The sequence below is a fragment of the Plectropomus leopardus genome, chromosome 19, assembly GCF_008729295.1.
Source record: "Plectropomus leopardus isolate mb chromosome 19, YSFRI_Pleo_2.0, whole genome shotgun sequence".
NCBI classification, from domain to species: domain Eukaryota; kingdom Metazoa; phylum Chordata; class Actinopteri; order Perciformes; family Serranidae; genus Plectropomus; species Plectropomus leopardus.
In genome coordinates this window covers 20026956-20054618 of record NC_056481.1, presented here as the reverse complement: position 1 = coordinate 20054618, position 27663 = coordinate 20026956, and the positions used below count along the sequence as shown (strand labels likewise).

General features: G+C 40.2%; 1 protein-coding gene across 1 annotated transcript; it reads right to left on the bottom strand.

Moving 5' to 3' along the window:
* Positions 1-27663, bottom strand: ubald1a (UBA-like domain containing 1a). Its single transcript, XM_042507862.1, has 3 exons — positions 27428-27663; positions 26850-26909; positions 1-3140 (listed from the first exon to the last, which is right to left on the bottom strand). The coding sequence occupies exons 1-3, from the start codon at positions 27533-27535 to the stop codon at positions 2817-2819; spliced, it is 492 nt and encodes a 163-aa protein (XP_042363796.1). The 5' UTR covers positions 27536-27663; the 3' UTR covers positions 1-2816.

Below are 27663 nucleotides of genomic sequence, written 5' to 3'. Positions count from 1 at the left end.
TCAGGTTGACATACAATATTTATTTAGGTTCACAAAAATGATAAGTTAATTATCAGGTAGTCCACAAATATTGTGGGAATGGTCTCATACAGTCATACAAGTGGGGAAACATACATGAGAAACCATTTAGGAACAGGCCCACCCAGAAACACTCTGATTTAACCAAATAAAGTGTGAAGCATGGGAAAAGAATGAACTCAAACATTAGTTTAGTCTAAATAATAAAAAAGGAAGTTGCTCTTTTATTCATTATATCCATAACGTCTCCAATCATCTTTAAGAAAAGACCTTCACCTATTCAAAATATCTCTTCTTACTCTCAAAAAAATCAAATCAAAACTAAAAAAGGGGCAGACCCTGTGTTTAAAATATTGCCGTATGTCAGGGTCGTCCCTGAACTGTCCCTCAGCAATATCAGTGGACCAGGGACCGGTCGAAACAAGAAACCTAAATGTTGTAAAAACCCATCTGTGTGATAGTTTATACATCTTAAAGTAGACTGTAGTGTCCCCAAATATGTAGTGGGTTTCTCAAAGCTGCCCCTCACCCACTGTCTTCTTGTTTCTCAAATCTCAAGAGACATGTCCAATTTGTCCTTCACAGTGAGATGCTGCTGATTTGTTGAGAAACACTCATCTGTTGCATCTTTATTAGCTCTGGGACCCACCACCCCGCCCTCCTCTTTAACTCCACCCCCTCCCATAAACACGTCTTGACTGTAGTCTGCATTTAAAGGTGGACGACATCACAGCTCCATAGATGTATAACAATAGCTAGGTACCAGATGCCAAGATGGTGCTTATTCATTTCAATACAGTTGCTCCCTTGGCATATAAAAAAGCATCCAAGTTGAAAATGTGCAGTAGTGTTTCACCCACTGGGCCCGCACCCGTCATTGTGATGACGTCACTGGTATTTAAATTTCTCCGCTGGTGTAAAGTTTTACAAATATAAAACCTCCATGGATCAAAAATTCAGAATATAAAGAGTCAGAATGAATCTTGCAGTTGGAGGTGCGCCGTCAAAAGTTTTACAAACGTCTCTTTTTTAAAAGGTGGTCTATGGTGACGCCTGGGCCGCAGGGGATTTTTTTCACTGCAATATTGCAAGTGACCAAGAGGGAAAAATGGCTGCGGGGCTAAGCAACATTCCCGGGGGAAAACTTTTGAATCCTAGGACAGCGAAGGACTGACCCGCCTTACTGTACCTCTGATTTACTAGTACTCGCTGTCTTCATTGGCTGGATTGGCAAGGTTTAGGCAAGAGGAGTGAAATTGCTAAAGGTTAGGGTAAGAAGGTCAAGGTAAGCCAATCAGAGGGAGAGTAAAGCAGAGTAAGGGGGGCCATACCTTCACTCTCCTAGGATTCACAACTTTAGACTGTATGTATATTCTTGTGGTGCTCCAGCTCCAAAAATAAAAAAAATCAGTATGTGGCAGTAGATGTTTTAATGACAAATAAATGTGTAGGAAACCCTGATGGCGCTGCTCTTGATCAGTCACATGTATGGGCGGGAACTTGATACAGCGGAAAGCACTATAGCACAAGACAGCAGCATATATTTTGACTTCCCGGAGACGTGTCGTCCATATTTATATCCAGACTACTATGGTCTCGACCTCATGTATGTTTGCTACAAAAGATGTTACACGTTATGAACACATCATGCAAAGTGGCAATTCTGTTTACAAAGATGGAGTCGTGTTTTTTTTTCTTGTTTTAAATCTGTAGCTGCGTTTGATTCACTCTTTCCCAATTGAAAAAAAATCCTGAAGTCCCACCCACTTTCAAAACCACCTCCCTTAAACTTTCAACAAAAACAGAACAATTAGCATCATAAACAATATTATATTAAACCATGATTTCTCATTTTTCTTGTAATAACAACCCAAATCTCCAGAAACAAAGTGGACAGTTGTAGTCTGGTTTCAAATGGTGTCAGGAGAAGCCGTCACAGCGAGGATCAAACCTGCTGACTTTAAGAAAAAACCTTTAAAAACGTCCTGCGGCGGCAACGGTTGGTTTAAGAAGAATCCCTGATTGGCTGAAAGAAGTCAGGTGACCACCAGGTGAGGTAAGAAAAGTCCCACCTTTGACGATGGGGATGACAGTATGGAGGTGTGTCCTCTAAAAGCTAATGTGTGTGTGTGTGTGTGTGTGTGTGTGTGTGTGTGTGTGTGTGCGTGAATATGTGTGAGTGTGTGTGTGTGTGTGTGTGTGTGTGTCTGTGTGTGTGTATACATTTTTGATTACAAACCCGCTCACATGCGTACACACTCACTCTCAAGTGCGTGTTGATTTTTGAGTTCAAAACACTGCATCGCCAGTTCCTCTCTCCTCATGCAGCACAGAAACACAGAACACCAGTGGAGAAAAAACACCGGCTGAAAAGATGGAAAAAAAAAAAATAAAAATAAAAACTGAAAATTAAGTTTGCTGCCTTGAAAGTCCTTGAACATCACATAGAATCCTTGGGCGTGACAATTCTTTAAAAATTTCTGGGTTTTTTTAAGTTCAATAATATTTCTCTTATCTATGCATTTACTTAGGAAAAACTAACAAAGATTTCGCTCCTCTCTTATTACTATGTGTGTGCGTATCTCTCTTTTTTTTTTTTTTTTTTTTTTTTTTAGAATTTTGTTTGCATTGGTTTCCTCCTCGTCCTAAATTGTCCAGTTTTTCTTGGTTTGCGTAGTTTCCATCCGTCTTTTGGAAAAAAGAATTTTCTACCCATTATCATATCCCACCCTCCCCGCATTCATCCCATCCCTCCCTGGGGGGGAGAAAAGGGGGGCTTCTCAGTCCCATGCTGCCCTTCATCTCTCTGCCTCCATCGCTACACTGGCCTTCTGCTCAGCGCCTGCATGGGGGTTCACACCCGTGGGCCAGGCGGGGCAGGGCTGCGTGGGGGGCTGCCCCTGAGTCCAGAGTCCCTGTTGAGGCTGCGGCACATTAGGTACATTTGGTGAGAACCCCCAGTTGCCAACCTGGGGGGGTGGGGGTGAGGTGGCCATGGAGGCGGCCATTGGACTGCCGCCGCTGCCGCTGTTGAAGCTCTCCGACGCCTTCAGCCTGGAGAACATGGTCAACGCGTCCGGGAAGTTGGGGGGCGTCGCTGGTGTGTTGGCGGGGGTGCACATCTGAGGATGAGGAGGGAGAGACAATCATTAATGCATGCTCTAATTTGTTTTCTACACACCATTATATCTGACCACGGCTACTTCTGTCAAAGAAAGGAGCTGAAAACTCCTTAAATCAGCATGAAATAAATCAATGTTGATAATTAGTGAATTTGTATCAAAATTAATTTTCCAAGCAAAAATATCCCAAAGGTTTCAGCAACTCAGACCAAGAAAACTGGCTAGTTTTCTTGGTCATCGATGACAGTAACTTGAATTTTTCAGTTTTTTCAATTTCCACCGGCAACATGTCGAACAATAGGTTAATTTTGCTGCTCTTCAGTTTACTGCACTGCACTCCACTGAGGTCTGGCAGGAGCTTGCAAGCTAAAAGCACGCAAACTGTTACAACGCCAACAAGAAAATAAAATAAAGATCAAAACATTGAAATTCTCCGTCCTCTTAATGGACAGCACGTTGAAATGCAGCAACAAAACTCACTGAGTCAATGTAGCACCAGACTTTGAGGAAAGGCCTCTTGTAGTTTATGCTTTTTGCGTTAACTTGTTGGTTACTGGTTAATGGGTATCAGCCTATCAAGAGCAAAATTAACAGATACAGTCATCCCTAATTGCAAAAAATAACACACAAAAAACAATTTATTTCAGGGTGCAGGTTTTGCTGTCTTTAATTTTTATATATTAAAGAGTGGTTGCCACTGATGGCAACCCATTTCACATATTCATTAACCATTGACCTATAAAATGTCAGAAAACAATTAAAAAAACAATAAATGCAAGGTTTTTTGGTTTTGTTTTTTTCACGTTATGTTATGCACTGTTTATGTTACGAATATGAGCTGGACCCCAGGAAGAAAAGTAGCAAGCGTGCTTTAGCTATTGGGGATCTTAAATAAAACAAAGTTAAACTAAGCAAATTAATCAATAATGACTTTTGACAGCAGACATGTACTAAGCTTGCTGCTTTCAGCTGTGGATTATACCGTACTTGGAGGACAACAGAGTGAAATATATTGTCTTGAAGCTGCTGCACTATATTTTGTTTTATTGAGACTACTATCAGTGGAGAAACTGGCATGTTTTTTCTTCTTGTGTGATGAATTTCTGCCAGTATGACTGCTGACTTTAACCATAAAATGATGAGGCTATAAAGAAGTTTTTGCTCTTTTGTAACAACAGAACGACACCAAAACCTAGTTATACTCCAAACACTGCTGAAGTAGAAAAATGTTATGAGCTGTCAAAACTGGTTAGTTATCTTCAAGAAAAGTGGTCAAACAGCAACAAGCAGTGTGACTACAGCAGCGTGCATCATGGGGCACAAAGGGCAGTTTGAAGCAGTGTTTAAAGACAGATATCGCTTAACAGGAAGCAATCAGTTTTGTATAACCGAAGGGGAATTTAGGGGAATCCCATGCACTCTTTGCTACCCCCAGAGGGTTCTGATGATGACGTCTCACTTCTTTGTTTATATACACTTCCTGTTCCAACTATAATATAGCATTTAACCTGATTTGGCAGGCTACATAAACTTGTCACACAGAGTTAAAGCTAATGTTGCTTTCTGGACACACAAGTAAAACTACAAGTCTCCTTAGTATATCCCCAGTGCTTTAGCCTGCTCCAACCCTCCTTTGTGCCAGCGCTGTTATTGTTCTGCTGCCAGGAGTTCCTTTAGTGGCGCCCACCCCGAGCATGCCAAAAGCAACACTCAACCTACCACCTCGCAGCTAACGAGCCATGTGAACAACATGTTTGGCTGCTCAGAGGCCTTCATCATCGTCATCCTCACTATCACACAGCTCCATGGCCTGCTTCCTCCTCTGAGTCCCCGTCCGTTCGTGACCAGGAAAACAACAACCTGCTGTATTCCAAAGGGACGCAGAGGTGGAGCAATGTTTCAGCCAGGAGGCTTGTCATCTAAAAATAAGACCCTGGGCTGAGAGGCCAACAGGGCAGGTACCTACACGACAAAATAACTTGAAATTGCCACAACAATGGAGAAAAACAGCTTGGCAATTCCTGTTGAAAGACTTTTGTGTAACACAATAGAAGATTATGCAGAGATTGAGGATCTTGGTGGGTCATTATTTACAAGAACTATATTCCTTTTGATTTATTCCCTATCCTATGCCTGGTGGAAAATATTACACCAAACTACCTTTAGAGTTATGGCAAATTAATAATTCCTCACGTCTGCAAAAACAAAAATCTCCAGAAACACAAATTAAAAGGTTTCAAATGTTTACAGTATTTTTGTCAATTCGGCGTCAATATCATCTGTAAAGATAAACTGCATTCGTGCACAAACTTGATGTATGGAACTGTGGGAGTGAAAGACAAACGTTTGAGAAATTAAGATTTCTCATTAAAATCAGTGCTGGTTGATGAATCAGACACACAAATTGAATACCAACTGTTGTTCACTCTACAACTATACCACTTTATCCTCCTTTTTCAAAAGAGGATAGAGACATGTTTACGGTCTTGCTCCTCCCCAGAGTCCCCTCCATGTTTACTGTCTGCCTTGTTTGCTGCTTCCTGTTTGGTGCTGCAGAGAGTGCAGCTATTGGTTGCTGACTATGTTAATGCTATTGAACTTCAGTATTTGCATGAGCCAAGACTAAGTAGAATTACCACTTTGTGGTTGTTTTTCTATGCAAACCGGTCAAGCTGCAGTTATAGTTTGCATCCATGTCTGTGAAAAAAATGGATGCTTCACACACAGATGATTTATGCAGTCAGCGCAGTTTCAAGATGTGTCACAAATTCAGTATGAGTAATGGCTAGAAAAATGCAGAAATGCAGAGAAGTTGACATTTGACCTTTTGGAAAAAAAATGCATCACTCCATCATTTGATCCTATTAGACATTTGTGTGAAATGTCATCATACTTGGTGAAAGAATTGTTCAAAGATTATTTTTTGGGCTTTCATTGCCTTTTAATTGACAGGACAGTGAGAGTGTGAAAGGGGAAGAGAGAGAGTGGGAGACATGCAGCAAAGGGCCGGGGCCGGATTCAAACCCGCAGCTGCTGCAGCGAGGACACAGCCTCTGTACATGGGGCGCCGCTCTATCCACTGAGCCATTCGGTGCCCCGGTGAATGAATTCTTGAGTTATGATCACAAACGAGTTTTGGCAGGTCACAGTGACCTTGACCTTTGACTTTCAGCAATCAAATTCTAATCTTCTAGTTATTTTTTTAGTCCAGGTGGATGTTTGTGCCAAATTTAAGGAAACTCACCCAAGGCCTTCTTGAAACATTATATTCATGAAGTGCAACAGACAGTGTCACAGTGACCTTTGACCACAAGATTCTAATCAGTTCATTTTCCTGTCCAAATGGACATTTGTGCCAAATATGAGGAAATTCTCTCATGGCCGGTCTCAGCTACTGCTAGCACAGATGCATAAAAAATGACTTGAGACAGCCTGGGTTGAGTTTTATGACCACTTTAAACTCAATGATCAAGATCACGGGGGTGCACATCACCAGAGGAAAAACTTTCAAGTTTTTATTGTGACAGTAATTTGTCAGTGACATTGAAATTGCTTGAAAAGTTGTTTGAGGTAAGCATAAGATATTTTTTTTCTTTTGTTTCAATTACAGCTGGCATGACTGATTTTGTTGTTGCATTCAAATTAAATCAACTTCATTAATCGTCTATTGTTACTTCATTAACCACTTCTGGCCTTAAATCTTCCCCTGAGCCTCTTCAAAGATAGATTTCAACACTGAAGCAATGTTCCGATAACATTTTCCACTTTCTACAGATACATTGGTTAAATGCTACATTGTTTGTTTAAGGGGGGGTCATTTTCTGGAATTGGGAGTCATCGGCTCCATGAATCAACTGTGGGCAACAGCAGCTGCAGTCACACATGATGAGCACTGGGAAAAAATGTTAACATGCTGAAAAGAAAAAAAGCTCAAGAACAACATTCCCTTTACAGACAGCCAGAACTCCGTCTGCCCCGCAGTATCTAATCTACCCTTGGCTCCATCACCCAGGATGCTCAGATTGTGACACGCAACAGCGGGACAGGAACACCATTCCTCCCTCGGGGGTGTAATCGGACCACTTTGCCCCCTAAAACTGCTGCGGCGTGCAGGTTGGTCCTGCAGCGTGAAGCCAGACCGAGTGAGCAGTACTCAGAGTGGCATGCTGTTATGAAAGGTGAGTGTGTCCACTGTGCACTCTGACAGGAAACGCTGGCTCATGTCTCTGAGGCCATTTCCTGTGGTAAAAAGACACCCTGGAATGCTGAAGTGACCTCTGTGATCCTTCCTGTTCCTGGTGGGTGGATTTCTTAAACCTTGTGACCAGTTAAGAGTCCGTGTGACCGGTGTTCATGTAGAAAACAATAGATGAGGCCTCATGAAAGTAATCTGCTGACACATGACCTTTCTGGTTGTCCACTGGGACCTTAACATTGAACTTACTCATCTATAAACACATGAGCAGGTACAAATATAAACCTTCAGTCAGCTCAGAGATGTAACTTTTCACCTCATATTTATTTTTTGGCTTTTGCTTCACTGAACAAAAATGTTAACACATTTTTGTTTTTCCTCCCATTTTTAAAGGTTTAAAGATCCAGGTTAATGATCAGAGACTTTTTATGCACTCAGTATATTTAATTCTCTCAAATTTTGGCTCAAGACTGTAAATATTTGTGTCAAATTTGAAGAAATTCCTTCAAGGAGATCTTCAGATATTGCTTTCACAAAATGAAATGACTACAAGGTCACCATGACCTTGACCTTGGACAATCAAAATCTAATTAGCTCATCCTTCAGTCTACTGGAAAATATGTGCCAAATTTGCAGAAACTCCTTCAAGGTGTTTTATTATTCTATTTTCAAGAATACAGATAAGGTCATGGTGGCCTTTAACTTTGGCCACCAAAATCTAATCAGTTCATCCTTGAGCCAAATTTGAAAAAATATCCCTAGAAGTTTTCTTGAAATATTGCATTCACATGAATGAGACAGACAAGGTTAAAAAGACCTTGACTTTTGACCACCAATATCAGTACGTACGTACGTACAGGCGGACCTCCTGAAAACATAATGCCTCCAGCAAAAAGGCATAAACACACACTGACTTCAAGAAAATTGCTGACATGCTAACTCATTTCTGTGTTTCAGGAGTCATTCCTGGGGCTCTCAAAACTTGTGAAATTTGTGTAATTTTGTTGTGTGATCAAACTGTACATTTGACACAGTAAGGTTGGTTGGCTGTACTGCCAAATTTACAGAAATAAGACACAGCCTTTTTTTGTGACCATCCCAAGACACACCTGTGTAGTAATACTCTTGTTTTATCAGCCACACCTGTCAGGTGGACAGAATATCTTGGAAAAGGAGAGGTGCTCACTAATGCTGAGATTAAAAGAGAAATAAATCTACTGAGTGCATAAAAATGTCAGATCTTTAACTTCCACCTGTGGAAAATAGGAGCAAAACAAGTGGTAAAAATGTTGTTCATTATATTCTGCAGTGGACTTAAACAGGAAAAACAGGAGAGGGAGGCTGACGACAACTTTCAACACCATGTTTTTTGTCTCACAACTGCCCACCTCTCACTCCTCTGCTCATTTAATAACACAACACACCTCCAAAGTGTCGGCATGTGAGTGTTTGTCTTTGCAGGGGACCTTGGAAAGAGTCAGAGACGCAGACGGTATCGACCCACAGGGAAGAGGATCTGCTCCAAAGACACGGCTTCTCTGCCAGGCTGTCTTGAGTTTGGATCTGACTGCTTATCAGACACTTTGTCACTGACAAAAGCTTTGACTGCCTCCACATACATACAAAGAAAAACACTGCATCTTCCACTCCCAAACAAACTAGACACAAATATGAGATGTGCCTCAGGTCTACCAGATCACAAGTGTCACATTCCAGTATTGCAGCACATATTATGAAAGCAGCAGAGGTGAAAACTCCACAGAGATTAAAGCGGTCGCTATGCTGCAGCTCACTGAGGAAGCAGGTTACTGTGTGTTTCGTCTTTGTGCGTATTAAGCAGCCTGGTAGCAGATTAACTCTCGCTGCACTGGGGCAATGTCAGCACGAGCTGCTGAGGACGCTGCGTGCAGACCGAGGCTCAAATCCTGTTGCATGACTGAAGGGCACATGAGCTGCAACGTCAGGGTTAATATTTCATCTGATGACATCACTACCTGTGTGCAGCTTGCATACAAACACACATGTTGACGTTAAGAGTGTCTGCAGAGGGTTTGTAGTTGCAACACATACACAGATACTATAGCAACATTAACGGATGTGAGCACGTGCTCACTGGGAGATCTGTGGAGCTCAGTTTAAGAACGGGCTGCTTGATCGGGAAGAAGGAGGGTTAAATATTTATTTGGGATTTAACAAATTACTGGATGTTGGTCAAAAGACGTATGCACACTATACTTTCTGGTTACTATGTATTTGAACATTTTCCTTACGTGTATATTTTGTAGACTATTCCAATATTTGGTTATATTTGGTTTTCAATTTAGGGATATTTTTTCTTCTTTTTTTTTTTGCAGAGGATGGATGTGATTTCAATGTTTGTGAGAAAAAATAAACACATATTTCATCTTAGATTTGTTTTCATAGTATGCTCTGTTTATGCTTCACAAGGCTTCATCATGTTATTGTTGTAGGTCTTTCCTAATTTGTAATTAATAATAAAAACTTTCACAATGTGAAATGTCCCAAAAAGTGCACAGAAAGGTCATTAAACTCAACACCTCCGGAGTTTGAGTTGGTCCCTTTCTTCCTCTGGTTACCATGAGGCTGCTGCTGCCATTAATTGTTGTTGACCAATGCTGAGGCTTCGGAGCCCAGATAATTGTATTCAGGACAGCCCTGAAAAATACTGATGAGTTCATCACTCTTAAATAATTTAAAATGAACTTTAAAAATGTGCATTTTGACTGACATTTTACAGAACACCATGCAGCAAAAATAATAACGCAATCATTGATATCCCTGAGTATCAGTCTGGGGTAAGTTTTGACAACAGATAATCCAGCAGAGTTTCTACTTTTTATGACATGTCCTTTAAAAGCATGTTGTAGCTGATATATGAGGCGGTATATATAAATATAGTAGGTTTGATGTATAGCTTTGTTATGTAACATTAGTCCCTGCATGGAAATAAAATGTATGTATGAAAACTATAAAACTGTTCAAGCAGCAGCCATGTTTGACTCCACCATGGATGATGAGAGGTGAAAATATATTGTACTGCATTGGCTAGCAAATGGTTAAACAAGGCAGTATATATTCTATTGTTTATTCTGTGTGTAAATGTAAGTTCAGGCACAGACAATGTGAGAGGTCTTGCGAGGTAAATTGAGGTTAGTGTGACAGTTAATTGTCTCTAAAACACCGTTGTAATTTGAGAAGCGTCAGCTCGGTTAATCCAAACCCACGTGTGTCTGTAGGCTTTGTTAGAGTTAACAGTCCAACGTGATCATTTGGGAAAATAAGGAATAAAAAAAGATTAACTCCCACTGAGACCAGTACAGAAATGCACCGCCATGTTGAGAAAACAAAAACTGTATGTTCAGAAACGTGAGCAGATGTGAGTAGCTGCTGAGGACCTTAAGAGTGATGGACTGTGTGTGTTGAAGTGCATGTAGCAGCAGAAACAACCATCTATTCAAGATATACAGATGGAGAGGCAGAGGGCAACGGCAGACAGTGAGAGTGAGTTTGTGTTCAAAACAGAGCCAACAGAAACAGGGTTTCCATAGCGACTGTTGTTATGAGGAAGCAGCACAGAGCTCCTGTTGACGGGACAGGGCTGAGGCGCTGTGGTCACAGCAGCCCGGCCCTCTCTTCCAGTCTGTTTGCTGAGCCCAGCATGAAGAACGCGAGGCTGACAAGCAGCGACCGCTCCAAACATGCCAGGCCCGGGCCGGCGGTGACGCTCCACCGACCTTAAACACTCCTCCGTTTGTGTTTGTCCACAAACACACAAGTTCTTTCCAGACTAACCGACCACATTCCTCAGAAATATCAAGTGTGTTTGTGTTTGTGTGCATGTGTGCCAAGCAGAGAGGAGAAGCTTTCTGTCCCTCTGCATACTTTGGACGAGGGTCCGTTGCGTCTCGTGACCCCGACTGACCTCCACCATATGACGTTTACACCATTCACTCACATCCATCTCACTTCAGCTCTTTGGATGTTTCCATCCAGCTGTCACAGAAATTTTGAGACAGATATTGCAGTGAATGAAATGTGATCTGCTTCATGAAAAAAATACCAAAAATGTCAAATTGAACCCTTTGAACTCTGCAGCAGAAATGGTCCGCCACTGCCTATTTTGGTATTTTTGCTTATCGTGATGTAATTTCCTGGAGTATCTTTGAATAATTCATAAGCCTAAAATCTGTACAACCTAAGCCAAAATGTTGTGTTAGTCAATAAACCATGATAATTGATTAAAATATTAAAATTGTGTAATTACAAGAAAACAGATTTTAGATTTCAAAAAACAGACACACAAAACATACTGATCCAAAAGACTTTCAAATGAAGAAATTTTAATTAAATATTTCTTAACACTCCCTAAGCTATTTGAACTATGTACAATATTCCGTTTTAGAAATATGTTCATGTTTAAAGAAAAGAAACTGTCTAAACAGCATTGTTAAGTGTCTTCTTCAAGATCCCAAGAGTGACACGAAGGGACTTAACCAATCATTGCAATCAAAAAAACTTCCAGAAGCCGACAAGTATTTTAGCCTATTTGGACATGTTCTTGCAGTCGAATTTTCTCTTTTGCCGTCAGGGCGTTGTTACATCTTCCCTGCCTGTAAGACTGACTGCCAGTCAAATCTTTTATTCCCTTTGCAATTCACCTTTTGAATTGTCTGTAAGTTGTTTGTATTGATTTCACTGTTTTTACTTCTTGATGATCAAACTTAACTTAACTTTTATTTATAGATTGCTTTATTCCACTGAGCTCTGTAGGCGTGCACAATAAGCTGTTCAAACAAATTGCCCCTTGCAGGATTAAAAAAAGTCTTCAGATTTCTGATTTTTATAAGCAAAGTGCAAAGGCATTTTCCTCATTTATTTATCTGACGCTACCATGCATATTTGCATGGTTTTGCACCACATATAACAGCACAATGACGTTATTATGTGCGTACAACATAATGACAGGGAAGACAGAAGCCTTAGATTTCTGCTGCAAAAAGAATGAATGCTCGGCTATTATGGCTTTAATTTTACATCGATATTTATACAGGATAATGCAAACAAGGATCTCCTGCAACCGTCTGTGGGATGTCTGTTTTTAAAGGGTTAAGTTAAATTGAGCAAGTTATTGTTGTAAACTTCCAGCTAAAGTTGGACATTTTATAGTATTGTTTTATTGTATCAATATTTCACAATGTCTGAAAAAATCTGGTGAGACCATCAATTCTTAATTTGTCTCATTGCTTCAAGATTCCTGAGGAACAGCACTTCTGCTGGGAACCAAACTTCTTTCCATCTGCTGTGAAGATGAGTATGAACCTATAACTTCTCTCTCTGTTTTCTCTCCATCTTTCTCTCACTTCCCACTCTTTGTCTTCCTCTCCTCCACTCTGTGGCTTCACACACTCTAAGTCAGCAAACTGTGCTGAGAGATCTGTGAGACACGAGAATCACAGCGAAGCACGCAGCCCGAAACTCACTGTTCAGTGTATCTGGACAAACTGTCTTTAGGACAAACTGCTTTATATCTGAAAGAACACTTGACGCCATAAATCTGACTACAAGCAAAAATGACACTTGTCTGGCACAAAAAGCTGTGTGTGTATCAATTTGTGGACGTGTTTTAAGCCATCTCACAAACCTTTTAAGGTAAGTAAACTGCTATATACCATTTTAATAAAGTAGTAATAATAAAGTTAAATGAGGTACTGTTATAAATAAGTTAAATAAAGTACTGTTATAAATAAGGTAAAAGAAGTACTTAAATTAGAAAAGCAGTGTTACAATTAAGTTAAATAAAGAAGCTACTGTTACATAATAATCAAGTACTGTCATAAAAAAGTTACCTAAAATACGGTTATAACAAAGTTAAATAAAGTACGTTTATAATAAGGTTAAATAGAGTAATGTAATAATAAAGGTTAAAAAGAACTGTTGTAATAAAATCAAGAAGTAATGTTACAGTTAAGGTTAATTAAAATAGCTCATGTTACATAAGACATTAAACAAAGTAATGTTGTGATAAAGTTAAATGAACTAGTAATGAGTATAATACATTTAAACAAGGTCCCATTATGATAACGTCTAATAAAGTAGCTACTGTTATATAATAAGTTACATAACAAAAAACAAAGAAATACTATAATAAAGTACTCTTAAAATAAAGTTAAATGAAGTCTTGTTTGTGGTCTGGAGCGAGTATAATCGATTTATCACCCACCCCCATACTAAATTAAGTTTGAGAAAAAAATAGTTTTTTAAAAAAGGTGTCAGTGCTGGATCTATGGGAGGATTCTTTGGTTCCACCAGCATCATGTCTGGACTAGTCTTGGGTGCATTCACGTCATGAATGTTTATATGCATTCTGAAATATTCAGCCCTTTTGTTTGGTTTGTTTGGGCATGTGAGAACAATGCCATTCAAACCTGGCAACACTAACAATGCAGCTCTCTGTCCACTTCAAGAGAGCTGCAGCACAGAATGTTCGACCTGACAACTGGCATCTACCCCAAAAAGAAACGTTTTATGGGGAAAAGTGGATGAATATTGACCGAGGCAAGAACTACCAGACAAATGGAGGTTAAACTTTGTCTCCTGGTGGTATGAAATACCACCTCAATACATTTACTTACTGGAAAACGGCACAGATTAGTCCATCATGATGAGTAAAGACGGGAACTGGAATTTAATGTTTCGTCAACTTGCTTCCAAAATATTTAAAACATGATGGTTTACCAAAACTCTGTCCAGTAAACAAGTTTGAGTCTGTGTGGCATTCGGGGCCTGATTTACTTTAATCTGGCAGAGAAAATCTTAATAAACTACAAACCAGGGTGCAACAATTCCATTTATGGATTGTACATTAGACAAACTGTAGATGTGATGCAGTCTAATGCCACTGTTGTTCCTTAAAGAAACAATAAGGCTGATTCAGACTGATGCCCTCTGAGGACTATGGACATGGCGGCTAACAGAAGAAATGAGTAAAAACTGAAAGAAAAAGGCAAAACCAACAGATTGAAGGTAAACAACACAGGAGCCAGAGGGAAGGATGGAATAAAGGATAGAAGTCGGGATGAATAAACCAACGCTGAATTAACTGTTCATGATTCTGCCTGTTAAATGTTTAAACAGGGACTGTTCTTACGGCGTGTATGCAGCCGAGCATTGCTCTTTCTGTTTAGAAGCTGAAGCTCTGCGGTTGGATCCAGACGACCCACTATGTCAGCCCCGAGAAGGATAATACGCAATTAATAAAAAATTCCTACATGTAAATAATAACAGATGAATTGAATGTGTATGCTTGAAAAATCCAAATAGATATTTGGATGTTTTTAATGATAGGTTAGCCGAAATTGAATTAAAGAAAAAAATAGAGGTAAAAGAGGCCCCTTTGACATTCTTTCATATTCTTATTTTACATACTGTTCCCAAGGTATTGATTATAGCTGAGTAAAAACCTTAAACTTTAACAAATTATTTAAATATAAACTACAAATTGTAGTTTGTTTCATAAGAAGAGCTAATTGTTTGGAATAGAGTGAGCATTAACTGTTCTTATAAATAGAGCTGGGAGGCACAGAAAAAATCCAATATTAGGATGTTTTTGACCAAATACCTCTGTATTGATATTGTATTGATATTGTAGGGTTGATCATAAGTGCTTTCACAAAATATTCTTGATTATCAGTAAAGTGGATATAATGACTAAGGGCTCAGTTATACATGTGTTCATTTTGCCCATTTCTGTGCGCGTTTTTTCAAAGAGGGATGGATGGATCAGAGCAGAGCCACCACAGATCATGGAGGCAGGGGAGCGTAGTTCAAGTGACACACTGACAGAGGACAGAATAAATCAGTAATATAGTGAAAGTAATTCTCCGTCTGCATGTGGCGATGTATTTAATGACCTCACAGACCATCACCATCTGCAACACTGCCTCCATTTAAAGGTACATTATTACGACCTCCACCACCTTCGCCTCATTTGTTGTTGGCTGTATCTATGGCAACATAAAGGACACAGAAATTTGAGGAGAGTGAAATGGAAGTATCTATTCTCATACTTAGAGGGAGTGTAAATGAGCCTTTAGTGGGTAAATACAAATAACAGAACTGCTACAGCTGTCAGGTAAGTTCAGAAACTTACATCACTTAACTGTAATGCCTTTAAAACCAGGAAGAGACAAAACAAAAAAAATAGTTCACGCAATATCACAACACAATATCTATGTTATTTATATATTGCCTAGCTGTACTTACAAAACAACTGATGGCTTAATATGTTGACAAATTGCTAATACTTATACACATTCTTCTACTCTATTCTTCTATCTGATTGCTACGCATCAAAAACTGCCCTTCCTTTACACATGTATCAGTGGATCATAACAACAACAACATGACATCTAAATCTATCCCATCACAGCAGGAGGTGACAGTCAGGTTTTATGGGAGTGGCTGGAACTAAATGTTTCTGTCCCGAACTAAATAAAGCTTGACAGGTGCTGCTGAATATTTCAAGTTAACGTCCTCCCCTTCCCCTTCCTCACCTATGACCCCTCACTCCTTTGACCTTACCCAGCTCCCAGCAGCTGATTGCTGAGCCATTTATGTGTGAGTTAATATTATATACACAGGGACAAGGCTGGATTTGTGCTCACGAGGAACTCAGTTGATCATTAGCTCGGCTATGCTCTGTTTTCATGTGAATCATCACACGATTTAATACGGGGAGAAGACTAAGAAACGAAAAAAGAGGAGCGATGACAGAAAGAAACAGAAAGCAGCAGAAGATGGGAGAACTGGGACTGAGTGGATCAGTGTTGTGTTTGACCAACACTGCACTGCTCTCAACAATAGCTAACAGGCTAACAATAGGTGTTCAGTGGCCCACTCCTATCTAGAAAAAGGAGTTTGGCCTCACGATTGGTAGCAGTCTGGCAGCAGAAACTACTGGGCCAAAGGTCACCGTGAGGGAGAATGAAACCCGATTACCATGCAAAGACTCAGCATGCCAAAAGATAGCTTACTTCAGGTGACGAACACACTGCAGATCAAAATTTTCTTTAACCTCGTCTGCAACATATATTTTAAGTTTTATAATCAAGGTCAGTATCAGTCTGAACCACTGAAAACATTCACACAGGAATTTTGTTTGAAAATTTGAAAATTAGAGATCTAATGAAGGAAGTGAAAAGCTGAAGTAAGACAGGATCAAACAAGGACTGGTGAGCAATCAGCTGGGGCCACATAATTAAACAAATATGAATCATGATTTGTGCTTTCCACAATTAAATGAACATGATCAAATGGGATATCGATGTTTTGAATGTGTTCTCTGCTCATTGAAAACTCTGCATATCAAACCAGGCGCTTCCTAAACTAACAGCAGTCTCCATGTGAGGCAGGATTTATACTTCTGTGTCAAATCTTTACCATACCAATGGCATAGGCTCTGCGTAGATACGTACCATACAGCTTAGTCTGACATGCACTTCCCCACACGTTATGTATACGTCCTCCTGTATATTTCCTCCTGTATATTTCTGTAAGCTGAAAACCATTTCCCTTTTATTTACTTTCATTTCAAAAGATAAGCAACAATAAATTATTAAGACAATAATTAAGACAATAAAGCCCCTGCACAGTGGTGTTTTTATTACTGTGTGTGATTTATCCTGGCTTCAGCAGAATGTGACCATGTTGTATTTTGGGGGAAAATGTGTCCAGCAAAAAAACAAGTGTTTTGTCTGTGAATGTTGGGAGTTACAATGAAGCCAACTTTTGTGCATGTGTTTAACCGACTAGCGTTTTAAGATGCGACAGACAGACTCACCATATATATGGATATATATATAAATGCTCATAATGGCAAAGGCCACAGCAATGGCTCTGCGTGGAGCTGATCCACAATTATTAAACCAAGAAGAGCTGTCTGCAGTGCAGCCTGTGGAAAAACTTTCCTGACTGTTGCCACTGCAGACAGGCAAAACGAAAATTGTCCGTCATCAACAATCATTATCTGTTGTTTGAAAGTATTTCAGATGTAGGAAAGAACAAATCACATCCAAAGTTTAACTGCCTGAAAAAAAAACCAAAAAAAAACAGCGACTAACACCTATCACTGGAAGATGCATGAAATTCATCTGAAAAAAATCCGTATTTTAAGTCTTACTTTCTTACTGATTAATTTTTAGTTAAAAGTTTTGGCACAATTTGATTTATATTTGTCCTCTTGAAGATGTACTGTGAATAAGGATCTTAATGCAAAGATTAGGACATTACCAAGCATGTAGCACAACATGAAAGTAAAATGCTGTGAAAGAGCAATAAAAGCATTTTGTCCCTAAAAACAACAAATGATTGTGATGTCAATATTGATCAAAATAATCACGATCACTTCGGCCATAATCGTGCAGCCCTATTATACAGATACTTGTGAAGCTGTCTTTATGCAACAAACAAGGTCTCCACGTGCCGTTTGCGTTTCCTCCTACACAGGCCTAACCCCTGTGTGTGTGTGTGTGTGTGTGTGTGTGTGTGTGTGTGTGTGTGTGTGTGTGTGTGTGTGTGTGTAGTGACTCCAAGAATCAGTGTGAAACTCAATCTAACTCCAGCGCTCATAAACACATCTGGTCCTCGCAGCCGTCCCACATGGATTCCCATTCCCAGAGTCCCTTGAGCCAAAGTTCCTCTGTGTGTGTGTGTGTGTGTGTGTGTGTGTGTGTGTGTGTGTGTGTGTGTGTGGGCACTGATGCATTAACAACATTAACAGATCGAGACATGATTAAATTTGAGACACACTGCTTCATGCACACCCACACACACTCATGAAATCAGGCTTCATTACACAGACAATAGGAAAAAACACACCTCATTCTGCATTCAATACACTTCATAGTCTGCAGTGGGACAGAGAGCACCTTGTTTCTTCACAAAGCAGCTCTGTGTTAATGCATCTTCTCCTCTAATACCTGGCATCGCCTTGCTATTAGCCTGTTTCACCTTAAACCTCAAAACAAAAACAGAACATCTTTTTCCTCTTACCTGTAGTGCTATTTATCAATCCACATAGTTTTGGTGTGAGTTGCTGAGTTTTGGAGATATTGGCCATAAAGAAATTTAAAAGCAGGCGCCTGGGCACAGACGGAGCAGTAAAGCGACAGCCGCAGTGAAAGTGAAACTTAACTGTTCATTCTGCTGGGCCTAAAAAATGTCTTATCCTCTCATCCACTGATCTGATCAGATCTGATTGCAATAAACTCTCCTTCTGTTGGAAACACTGATGTCTCTTTCCAGAAATCATGACCCGGTTCCTAAAGATAATCCAAGGACCTTGTTGTGAGCAGTTTCATGGAGGAACTATTTTCTTCCTCCCAAACTACACCCACCAACCGTATCAATGACCAGAAGGAAGCGGGCATCTACTGCTAACTCACCTACTACCACTGACCTGACTAACATTACAGCTTGAGGAGGACAGCATTTTATAGCCCCTTTTATGTTGCCTGTCCAAGGCGGGAATATCACACCATTGTTCCGTGAAACGATGGTTGACTTGCCTTTAAGCCAGCAGGGGAGGTAGTAAAAACAATGTCTGTATAAAAGCATAAGGAAAGAAAGAAGAAAATGGCAGAAAAATAATGTGCAAATAGCTTTTTGCAGTGTGATACTGAATTTTGATTATTCCCAGGTATTAAGCTGTGAGTCAAAGAAACAGGACAATCCAATTACCACGTCCAGGGGAAAACACAATTTTGGTCCTCTACACTTAATATTAAACAGGAATCAGTATAATCTACTCTAAAAAAAAGGAGTTAAACTGACAGTAAGTAAAAACTCAACAACTCTGACTGGGATTCTGTTCAAAATAACATTCCTGTAAACTCAATTCATGACGCAAAATATCTGTGTTCAGCATAAAAAAAAGGATTACATAAACTAGAATTATCAGATTATCAGTAGATGGAATTTAACTACTTGCAAATATTCTGAAAGCAGCTTTAGGTAAATACAATCTCAGCAAAATATAATGATACAATCTTACAATCTTAGATTGGGGGGGCGGACAAAGTTGTCCCAACAGTGCTGAAACGGTCTCTGTATAAACAGGACAGTCTGACAAGCAGGACCATCGTAGGGACATGGTGTGACGTTTTGACGGCGTGTTATGTGAGCAACCCACCACAGGACACTTAAAAAACAGCTAGCAGCAGTTGGCAGCTAACTCAAAGAAAAAGAACAGCCGCTGTAAATGTCCACATATAGGAGCTCCTTACCCCTTGATCAGAGGACGACATCAGCCACCATTTAATAGGGATGCTTAATAATTGTTGATCACATTTTATGTCATTGTAATTATTTATAAAGTGCTGCTAATGTGTATGTTTTATGTCACACTAGAGGGCGACGCTATTGTATTAAACGTCATGCCGCTTTTGTTTTCGCGATGCCAGCATGCTGTCTAAAATCATGCTATTTGTTCAGTATAAAAATGCAAAGGATGCGGAAAGAAGGGACTTTGTAGCTCGATAGTGCTATCTGCAGAAAAAGGGCTCATGTTTGCTGTCACAAGCATCAGTCTCTGTAACATGAGTAGAATGCATCCTTCTAAGCGGTAATACAGTTGGCAGGTGGCGTTCGGGAGAAGGAAAATAGTTCCTCCATGAAATCCCAACAATGTCTGTCCTCTTGAGTTAGCGGGTCATGATTTCTGCTGTGGAGTTTTTCAAATGTTTTTTTTTTTAATCTGTTTCCATTATATTGGAGAAAAGGCAGACGTCTCTATGGCCAATATCTCCAACACTTAACAGCTCACATCAAAACTGTTACTGCTAAACAGACCTACAGGGAAGAGGACAAATATTTAGTTTTGGTCATCCTTCCTCACTTGTTTCTATCGATTCCTCGCTGCTACTTAAACTATTTCAGTAGCCGTTATATACTTTAGTCAGCCTTCCTCTATCTCTTGCAGTGTGATGATAAAAAGACAGGGTGTGAGACACAGAGAGAGAAACAGGACTAGACAGTCGTCCATGTTGTCACATGATGATTTATGAAGGTAATTATACCTCTGCTCTTCTGCACGAGCACACCACACACTTCACTCTAACTGAGATCCAACATGGATGAGAACAGTTAGGATTTCTAAGAATCCTTTTTTAAAAGCCACACCCAGACACCAAAAACCCAATGTTTGCAGTTACCAGAAACACCCCCTCAAAACACACACACACTCTCCTTTTTTCTCCTCCTGAGTGTTTATATTGCCAGGAAACAGCCTTTAAACAACCTCACGCCCACTTTTATCGCTGCCCTGCAGAGCTCAATACTATCCTGCTACGTCACAGTCAGTTGTTACTGAACATTGCCCTTCATTAAGTTTCATTCAACTTGTGTGTGATGCCAGTGACGAACTGCCATTACAGCACAATAAAAAAAAGGGTGATCATTCAAACCATGGAGCTGTTTTTTCATGATTCTGTGGGCTGCAAGATGGTGGGCAGGCTGGGTTGAGCTCAGCAGCAGGAGGAAACAGTAAAAGTTCTTCAAATGGATGCAGATGAAGATTACTTAAGTGCCTACTCTCAAGGCACAAAAAAACCCCTCTAAAACCTGCTAACATCTGTTTTTTATTCAATAGGAAGAGTTATAATCAGTGTTCACAACCACGTCAAATGACTGTATAAGTCACGGGTATTTATCAACTCCAGATCCAATTGACCTCCATCCACAGCGATGGAAATATAACATACTAATATTAGCCCCTTTACTAGCAAGATGCAATGATTCACCGACACAAAATACTGTACGTCTTTGGCCAAGCAGTGCCCTACATTGTTCACTGGCCTCCATGCTGCTTTCTAATGTTTACTAATTTGTTTTCCAGCCTGTTTGTGATGTTGAATGTGACATATCAGTTTAAAAAAAAAATAAACCACACATACTGGTCTCCTGCAGAGCTGTGTACACAGCTCTAGTTGACTAGCAAAGAAGTCTTGTCACCTATTCTTAGCGTGTTTTCCTGTGTTAAATATCACTGCTCTTATATTTTCACAATGCCGGCATGCTGTCTAAAAATTACACACTGCCGCTGATGTTTGGGTCTGTGTAAAAATGTAAAGGCATTATAAAGAAGGGACTTTGTAGCAGCCCTTTAGCACCATCTCTGTGTAGTGGAGGGGCATAAGAATTGATATGAAGCCCAGTGTTTATGCATCCATTTATGGCAAACTATAGGAGTGAAAATGAAGCTTGTGCATGTGCACCCTGTGCCACAAAGATCGAGTTTTATGAAATGAAATCAGGCATGATTTAAGTGTTTCTTTTCTTGCATCAACATATTCCACACACACTCCACTCCAACACATCGCTACTTCACTGCAGGGCTGCTTTTAACATCCATGACTCCGGCAGACATTACACACATGTGAAGCAGGCCTTGTGGCTTTTTTGAGGTCGCTTTCCTGCTTAGTCACATGATGGGGTGATGGGGGTCACATGTTTCCAGACAGCAGTGGAAGTAGTCATCCAGCTACTTCCTTCTCTGTGGTCACATGAGGAATCATTCACTTTATATGAGCCCCACATGGAGAGATGTTAATCATGGACACAATGATTTAATCAGTTTAACGCATCAGTATTTGTCCTTTAAACTTCACAGAGAAACATAGTGAACTACTCAAAGAGAGCTGCACTGTCCAGACCTGATCAGTTAAAGGAATACTTGGACAATTTCCAACCAGCTTTCTACCATAATAATGTGTGTAGTATGTGCAGATGAACTGTGATAAACTTCCCACCAGATGATGCAAAACGTATCATACAGCGGAGTTTCGCTGTATCTCGGGCTGCTGCTCGAACCACAGGCTGCACTTCCGCATTTTTATATTGTCTGCCACCACAAACACAGACAGTATAGAAGTGGATCGAGAGAGTGTAATTTCATTCTTAAAATGGGTTTGGCACATTTTTAGAATATGTAGTCTATGAAAACAACAGGGGTACAAGAATGTGTGCATAATATTTGTAAGGAGGGATTAGCATCAAACAGCCAGAAGCAACACAAACACAACTCATGTATTGAGTGGGAAGAACATGCTGACGTGCTGTTCTGGAGTTGGCAACGGCTTTGAGATTTATGCCGAAACAAGACGCTGAGTACGGGGCATGATTATAAAATTCTCTAACAGGAAACATAAACGGCTAATTGAATTCTGGAGTCTCGTGTTTTGTGTCTGTAAACAGAAACAGACAGTTCACGAGGAAGAGAGGAGAGAGCGTGTAAACTGAAGACAAAGACAGTGTGTTTTTAGTTACGCCAGCACCTTTGGCTGTGAAAAGGTCCATTTTGGGTCGGTGTGAGCACTGCATCCTGCACGAATGTGTTGGTGTTAGTGAAGGCAGGGTGGGTGTACAGGAGGAAACTTGACAGAGCGGGGTTGCACAAAACACAGAGCGGGTTGGATAGAGTTTAGGATGTCTATCGTAGAACGTACAGTAGCTTTGTTCAAAATGAAAAGATAAAATCTGTTCAAGATCCATCATGTGGCTGTATGGCTCCCAGTTAAACAGACACACTCAACATAAACACACACAGAGTCAACAACTGAATGCGCATCTGTGTAGAGATTGTAGCTCTTTTACATCATGTGCCAAAACTCAGGCACTCCCCCAGGTCTGGGATTGCTACTAAAATGAAACAATAATGACAAGAGCTTTATGCAAATCCTCCACCTTTCACAGCATTACACAAGACTTAACTGATGAGTAGGCTCTCATTTGATATATGATATACAGTATAAAACAATGCACAAATGATGCTATCCTACCGACTGTTATAAATCCTTACCAGACAAGCCTTGTTTAGAGATATTCTTAAACAACAGTGCTTTTGTATCCAAGATAATTTATCTCCCATGATACCAAAGTCAGACAGGCTCAATAATAATAATTTCTCAAGTCGAGTCCAATGTCACATCAAGCTAGTTTATCAAAAGAGGTAAAAAATAATTAAACACAGGGTTTCCTGCATGTTCATTCATTTATGGTGGCCCGCCACGATTAAAACATCTGCTGACATTTTATAAACAACAGATCAGTTAATTTGGAGAATAATCATTAGATTAATCAACAACGAAAATATTCGTCAGCTGCAGCTGTTGTATACACTCAACCCCAGAGAGTTAGAGGTACACTGCATTCAGCTTCATACACTGTCAGGCCTTAAAAACAAAAGCATACACCAGCTCACTGAACACTATCCATGACCCACATGCCGTCCTAACCTGCCACACTGCCAAGATCTGAGTGTCTACAGGCTATCTGTTGGGGCCGGTGGGGCCAGGGCGAGGCCTCTAGCCAAAATAGCAATCTCAAGGATGAGTTCAGTTTGTGTTGTAACACAAAACAGTGACGCAACAGCATGTGCGACAGAAGCGTAACCTAATGTTAATGCTTAAACCGGGGGGAGAGAGAGAGAGAGAGAGAGAGAGAGAGAGAGAGAGAGAGAGAGAGAGAGAGAGAGAGAGAGAAAGAGAGAGAGAGTGAGAGCAAAGTGGATTAGATGTGTACACTGTGGCCTGATAATCTGCAGGAAGGTTGGACACGCTGCCCTACTATAGTACTGACTCACACACAAACACCCACTATGTGCATGCACAAAACGCAATGCACGTTTAGTACGCAGAGACGCATGCACACACTGCCATATGCAAAAAAAAAGGGAATGTTGCGATTATGCAAGAACATAACAATACCAGCACAAACACACGCAGGTGCTGTGACTTTCATTATCCAACGTCTGCAGCAATCCGCTCGTTTTGGCAAAGAGACGAGAACAGCTTTCTGCGGATTGTTTACTCTCGAAATTAAAGTGAGACATTTCATGAGCTAAATAAAGATGCTCTTGTTTACTGATCACATAATAAAGAAGGACTCTTACTTATAATAAAGATGATCCAGCTCAGCAGCGTGAGCCGTTTCTATGCTGACTGGTGATACTGCAGAGGCTATCAACGCAGACAAGCTCTCACACAATGCAATAAAATTCCATACTTTCCTCCAGAAATGCAAAACAGTTTTATGACCATTTTTGCCACACAAACAGTTAGTATGTTACACTTAAATGTAGCGCTTCTTAAGACCAAATTTAATCTTTTTCGTATTAAAGGAAAATATGAATGTCAGTCCTTGTGATATGGCAAATGCTATAAATGCGCGCACGCACGCACACACACACACACACACACACACACACACACACACACACACACACACACACACACACACACACACACACACACACACACTGCATCCCAATATTCTTCACTTTCCTCCAGAAATGCAACACTGTTTAGCTCTTTCATGACCGTCTTTGCCCCACCGAGTGTGATCTTTCACAGGGTGTCTACAGGTTTAAAACACTCAAATTTAATGCTTTTCAAGGCTTTTTCAGAGATTTTCTTTTTTTCTTTTTACAAATTCCATCCAAATTTAAACTTTTTCTTAGTCAAGCCCTGCAGGAATTAATAATGGTTTGTTGCATATATGTGCACAGGTATGTTTTATGTAGAAATATGATTATTAGAATGAATCAGATTCGTCTCATTTTGCCAACAGGTAAGTTCAAGTATAAAGTTGACACCAGACGTCAAAATGATGTCAGAAAGATGTTGGACTCTTTCATCAGACAGATGTTGAAATTAAGTTGGAAAGAAACTCAGGTTGATACAACGACTGAATTTAAACTTTATGTCATTTCGCAGATGTTTGGTTTTGTTCTTCACACATCACGACTTAATGTCAATATTCTGCATCTGGCACATGATGTCAGAGATGTTTGGAAGACGTTGGATTTTGGTTACTTAAAAACACAAACCAACAAAATATTAACACTGTTTGTATTCTACATCAAAGTTAGCATTAGAAGTCGTCTGGACATTGAATTTTGGATGCCAGCTGGGTAAACAGTATTGTGGTTTAGCGGTAGGATTAAAGGTTTATAACATCTGAAACGCAGACTTTCATGCAGAAGAGCTTGACTCATTTTGGCAAAAAAGAAGGAAAAGATAGTAGACATATGACTTTTAGGACTTAGGGAACAAAGTTAGAAGTTGTCTCTTGTTACAAATATCTCAGTGTTTGACTTCATGACTTTCTTTCTTTTAAGTTCTGGTTGATAAGTTTCTCTTTTGAGCCCAGAAGAAGAGTGGTCGCGACTTTGTTTTTACTGGTTCTGGATTACAGAGATCTCTAGTACGTAAATGCATCTGCACATTGCTTGCACATATTAAATAGTGCATATCACAGCGCACTGAGATTTGTCTCACTCATCACTGTATGCTTTATTCCAGGGCTGGTTGGCATCTTTGAACTTTTGTAGGCTCAATGGTTGTTTATTTATAAATCCATTCTGGGTAAACTCCCTTCATACATCTGCACTTTGATTGTGCAGAGATCTGACGATAGCTATAGTTGGCAATCTTTAGATTTGGTCGTGCTGTCTGTTTCTTGAGCACAGTATGAGCTGCTCTGCACCCTTCACTTAGAATAACATTCAAAAAGATTGGAAATTAAAAGAAATGGTCTCTCTGACTGATTTTAAAGCTCATACGTACAAAGATGAATGAATCAGTTGGTATTCGTCATTTTGCTTTAATATTTCTACATGTTAATGTATATTCTTTTTTGGGTTTTTTTTTTGTTGTTATAGCTGTTGCTTTCATTGCTAGGTCTACCTTAAAAAAGGAAATTGTTGATCTCAGTGGGACCCACCTGGTTAATGGGTTAAATAAAAAAAAAAGCTTAATGGCCATAAACAAGGCTTAAGGATTTGCAGACACCCAGTTAAAAAATTATCAATAGTTTCAACCAAGTGGGCTGTTGCTGCATGCTGCCATGCATGCAGCTGCAAACAAAGGCTTGTATGCTGCCAAAGTGGGCTGCTGCTGCTAAAAGCCCAAATACAGTGTTTCATAACCCGTGTGTGCATGTGTGCAGAGACTCCTGCAGCCCTAACGCCTTCCAGTTTACTCTACGCCTTAAAGTCCCCAATGTATGGCAAAAACAGCCAAATTAGCGAAAGCAAATGTAACTGCTGGAGGCATCTGCCCTCTTCCTGGAATTTTCTTTCTGTGTTACCCAGAAACTGAGGGGCCCTTCCTTCCTTTATGTTGATACAATGAAAAATGAGGAATTTCGTGTATCTATCTCCCTCCCTCCCTCCCTCTCTGTTGAGTGTGGCTGCTGCGGCTGCATGCCTGCCTGTGTGTTTATTTCTGGAAGCTCACAACATGGCCGACATGTGCTTTGTTATTGTTAGTACAACATCATCCCTCTCGGCCTATAAGAGCTGTTTATCCTCCCCCATCCCACCCCAAACAACACGGCAGCCTTAAAGATATAGTTACTAACTTGAAATTAGCTTTGTTATAATGACAAACACAATAAATAGCATTTGGAAAAATAACCAAACTCCACCTTACACTCACCATTTGATGATGATGGCCATATGGAATATTTGTTTCTTGAAAAAAGGCACTGAGCGCAGTCTGAAACAAAAAAATACACAAAAAATGAATGAGGTTTGACGGCGACGTGTTATGCTTCACATAAACGCATTTAACAATAGCTAGGAAGAAAGAGTCGCTTATTTTTGTAATGGACAACAACAACAACAAAAAAAACCACAAACAATAGAGACAAATAAAAGCGAAATCAATTATATAAAATGCCTCCTTGTTGTAGGCTGGTCGATACAATACGGCGGTCATCTTTATTGCGTAATAGCAGTCGCCGGCCTCGCCTGAACACTGCTGTCATGTGTCGGATTATAGTATTTAATCTAGAGTAAAGTCTAATTGGATGTGCTAGCTACTAGCTGCTAAAAGACACATGAATTTAGTTTAAATGCAGAAAAAGTTGGGGTTCAAAGTGAACCGAATTCTAGCTAACACTTTGTTTTGTGTTTTAAAAGTGACTCCGGTAGAGGATAACGGTCGGTTCAGACATAAACCGACAACCGTGCGGCTAATGCTAACGTTAGCCTGCCAATCATTTTGTGTTTTACCTCGAACTGCCAGTGTGCCGCCTGCAGAAGCTGCTTCGCCTGGTCCGCCGCACAACCCGCCGTCAGGACGAACTGGTTAATCATGACTTGATGTTTGAGTTCATCCATTTTCGACGATGTCCTACGTCCTCGCGGCGGCTCTAAAAACAGACTTTCACGACCGTTTTCTCCTCTCGTTCTTCACTCTGGTTGTATTCCGTCTCTCCGCCTCAGTCGTCCACCATTACAGCCGGTTG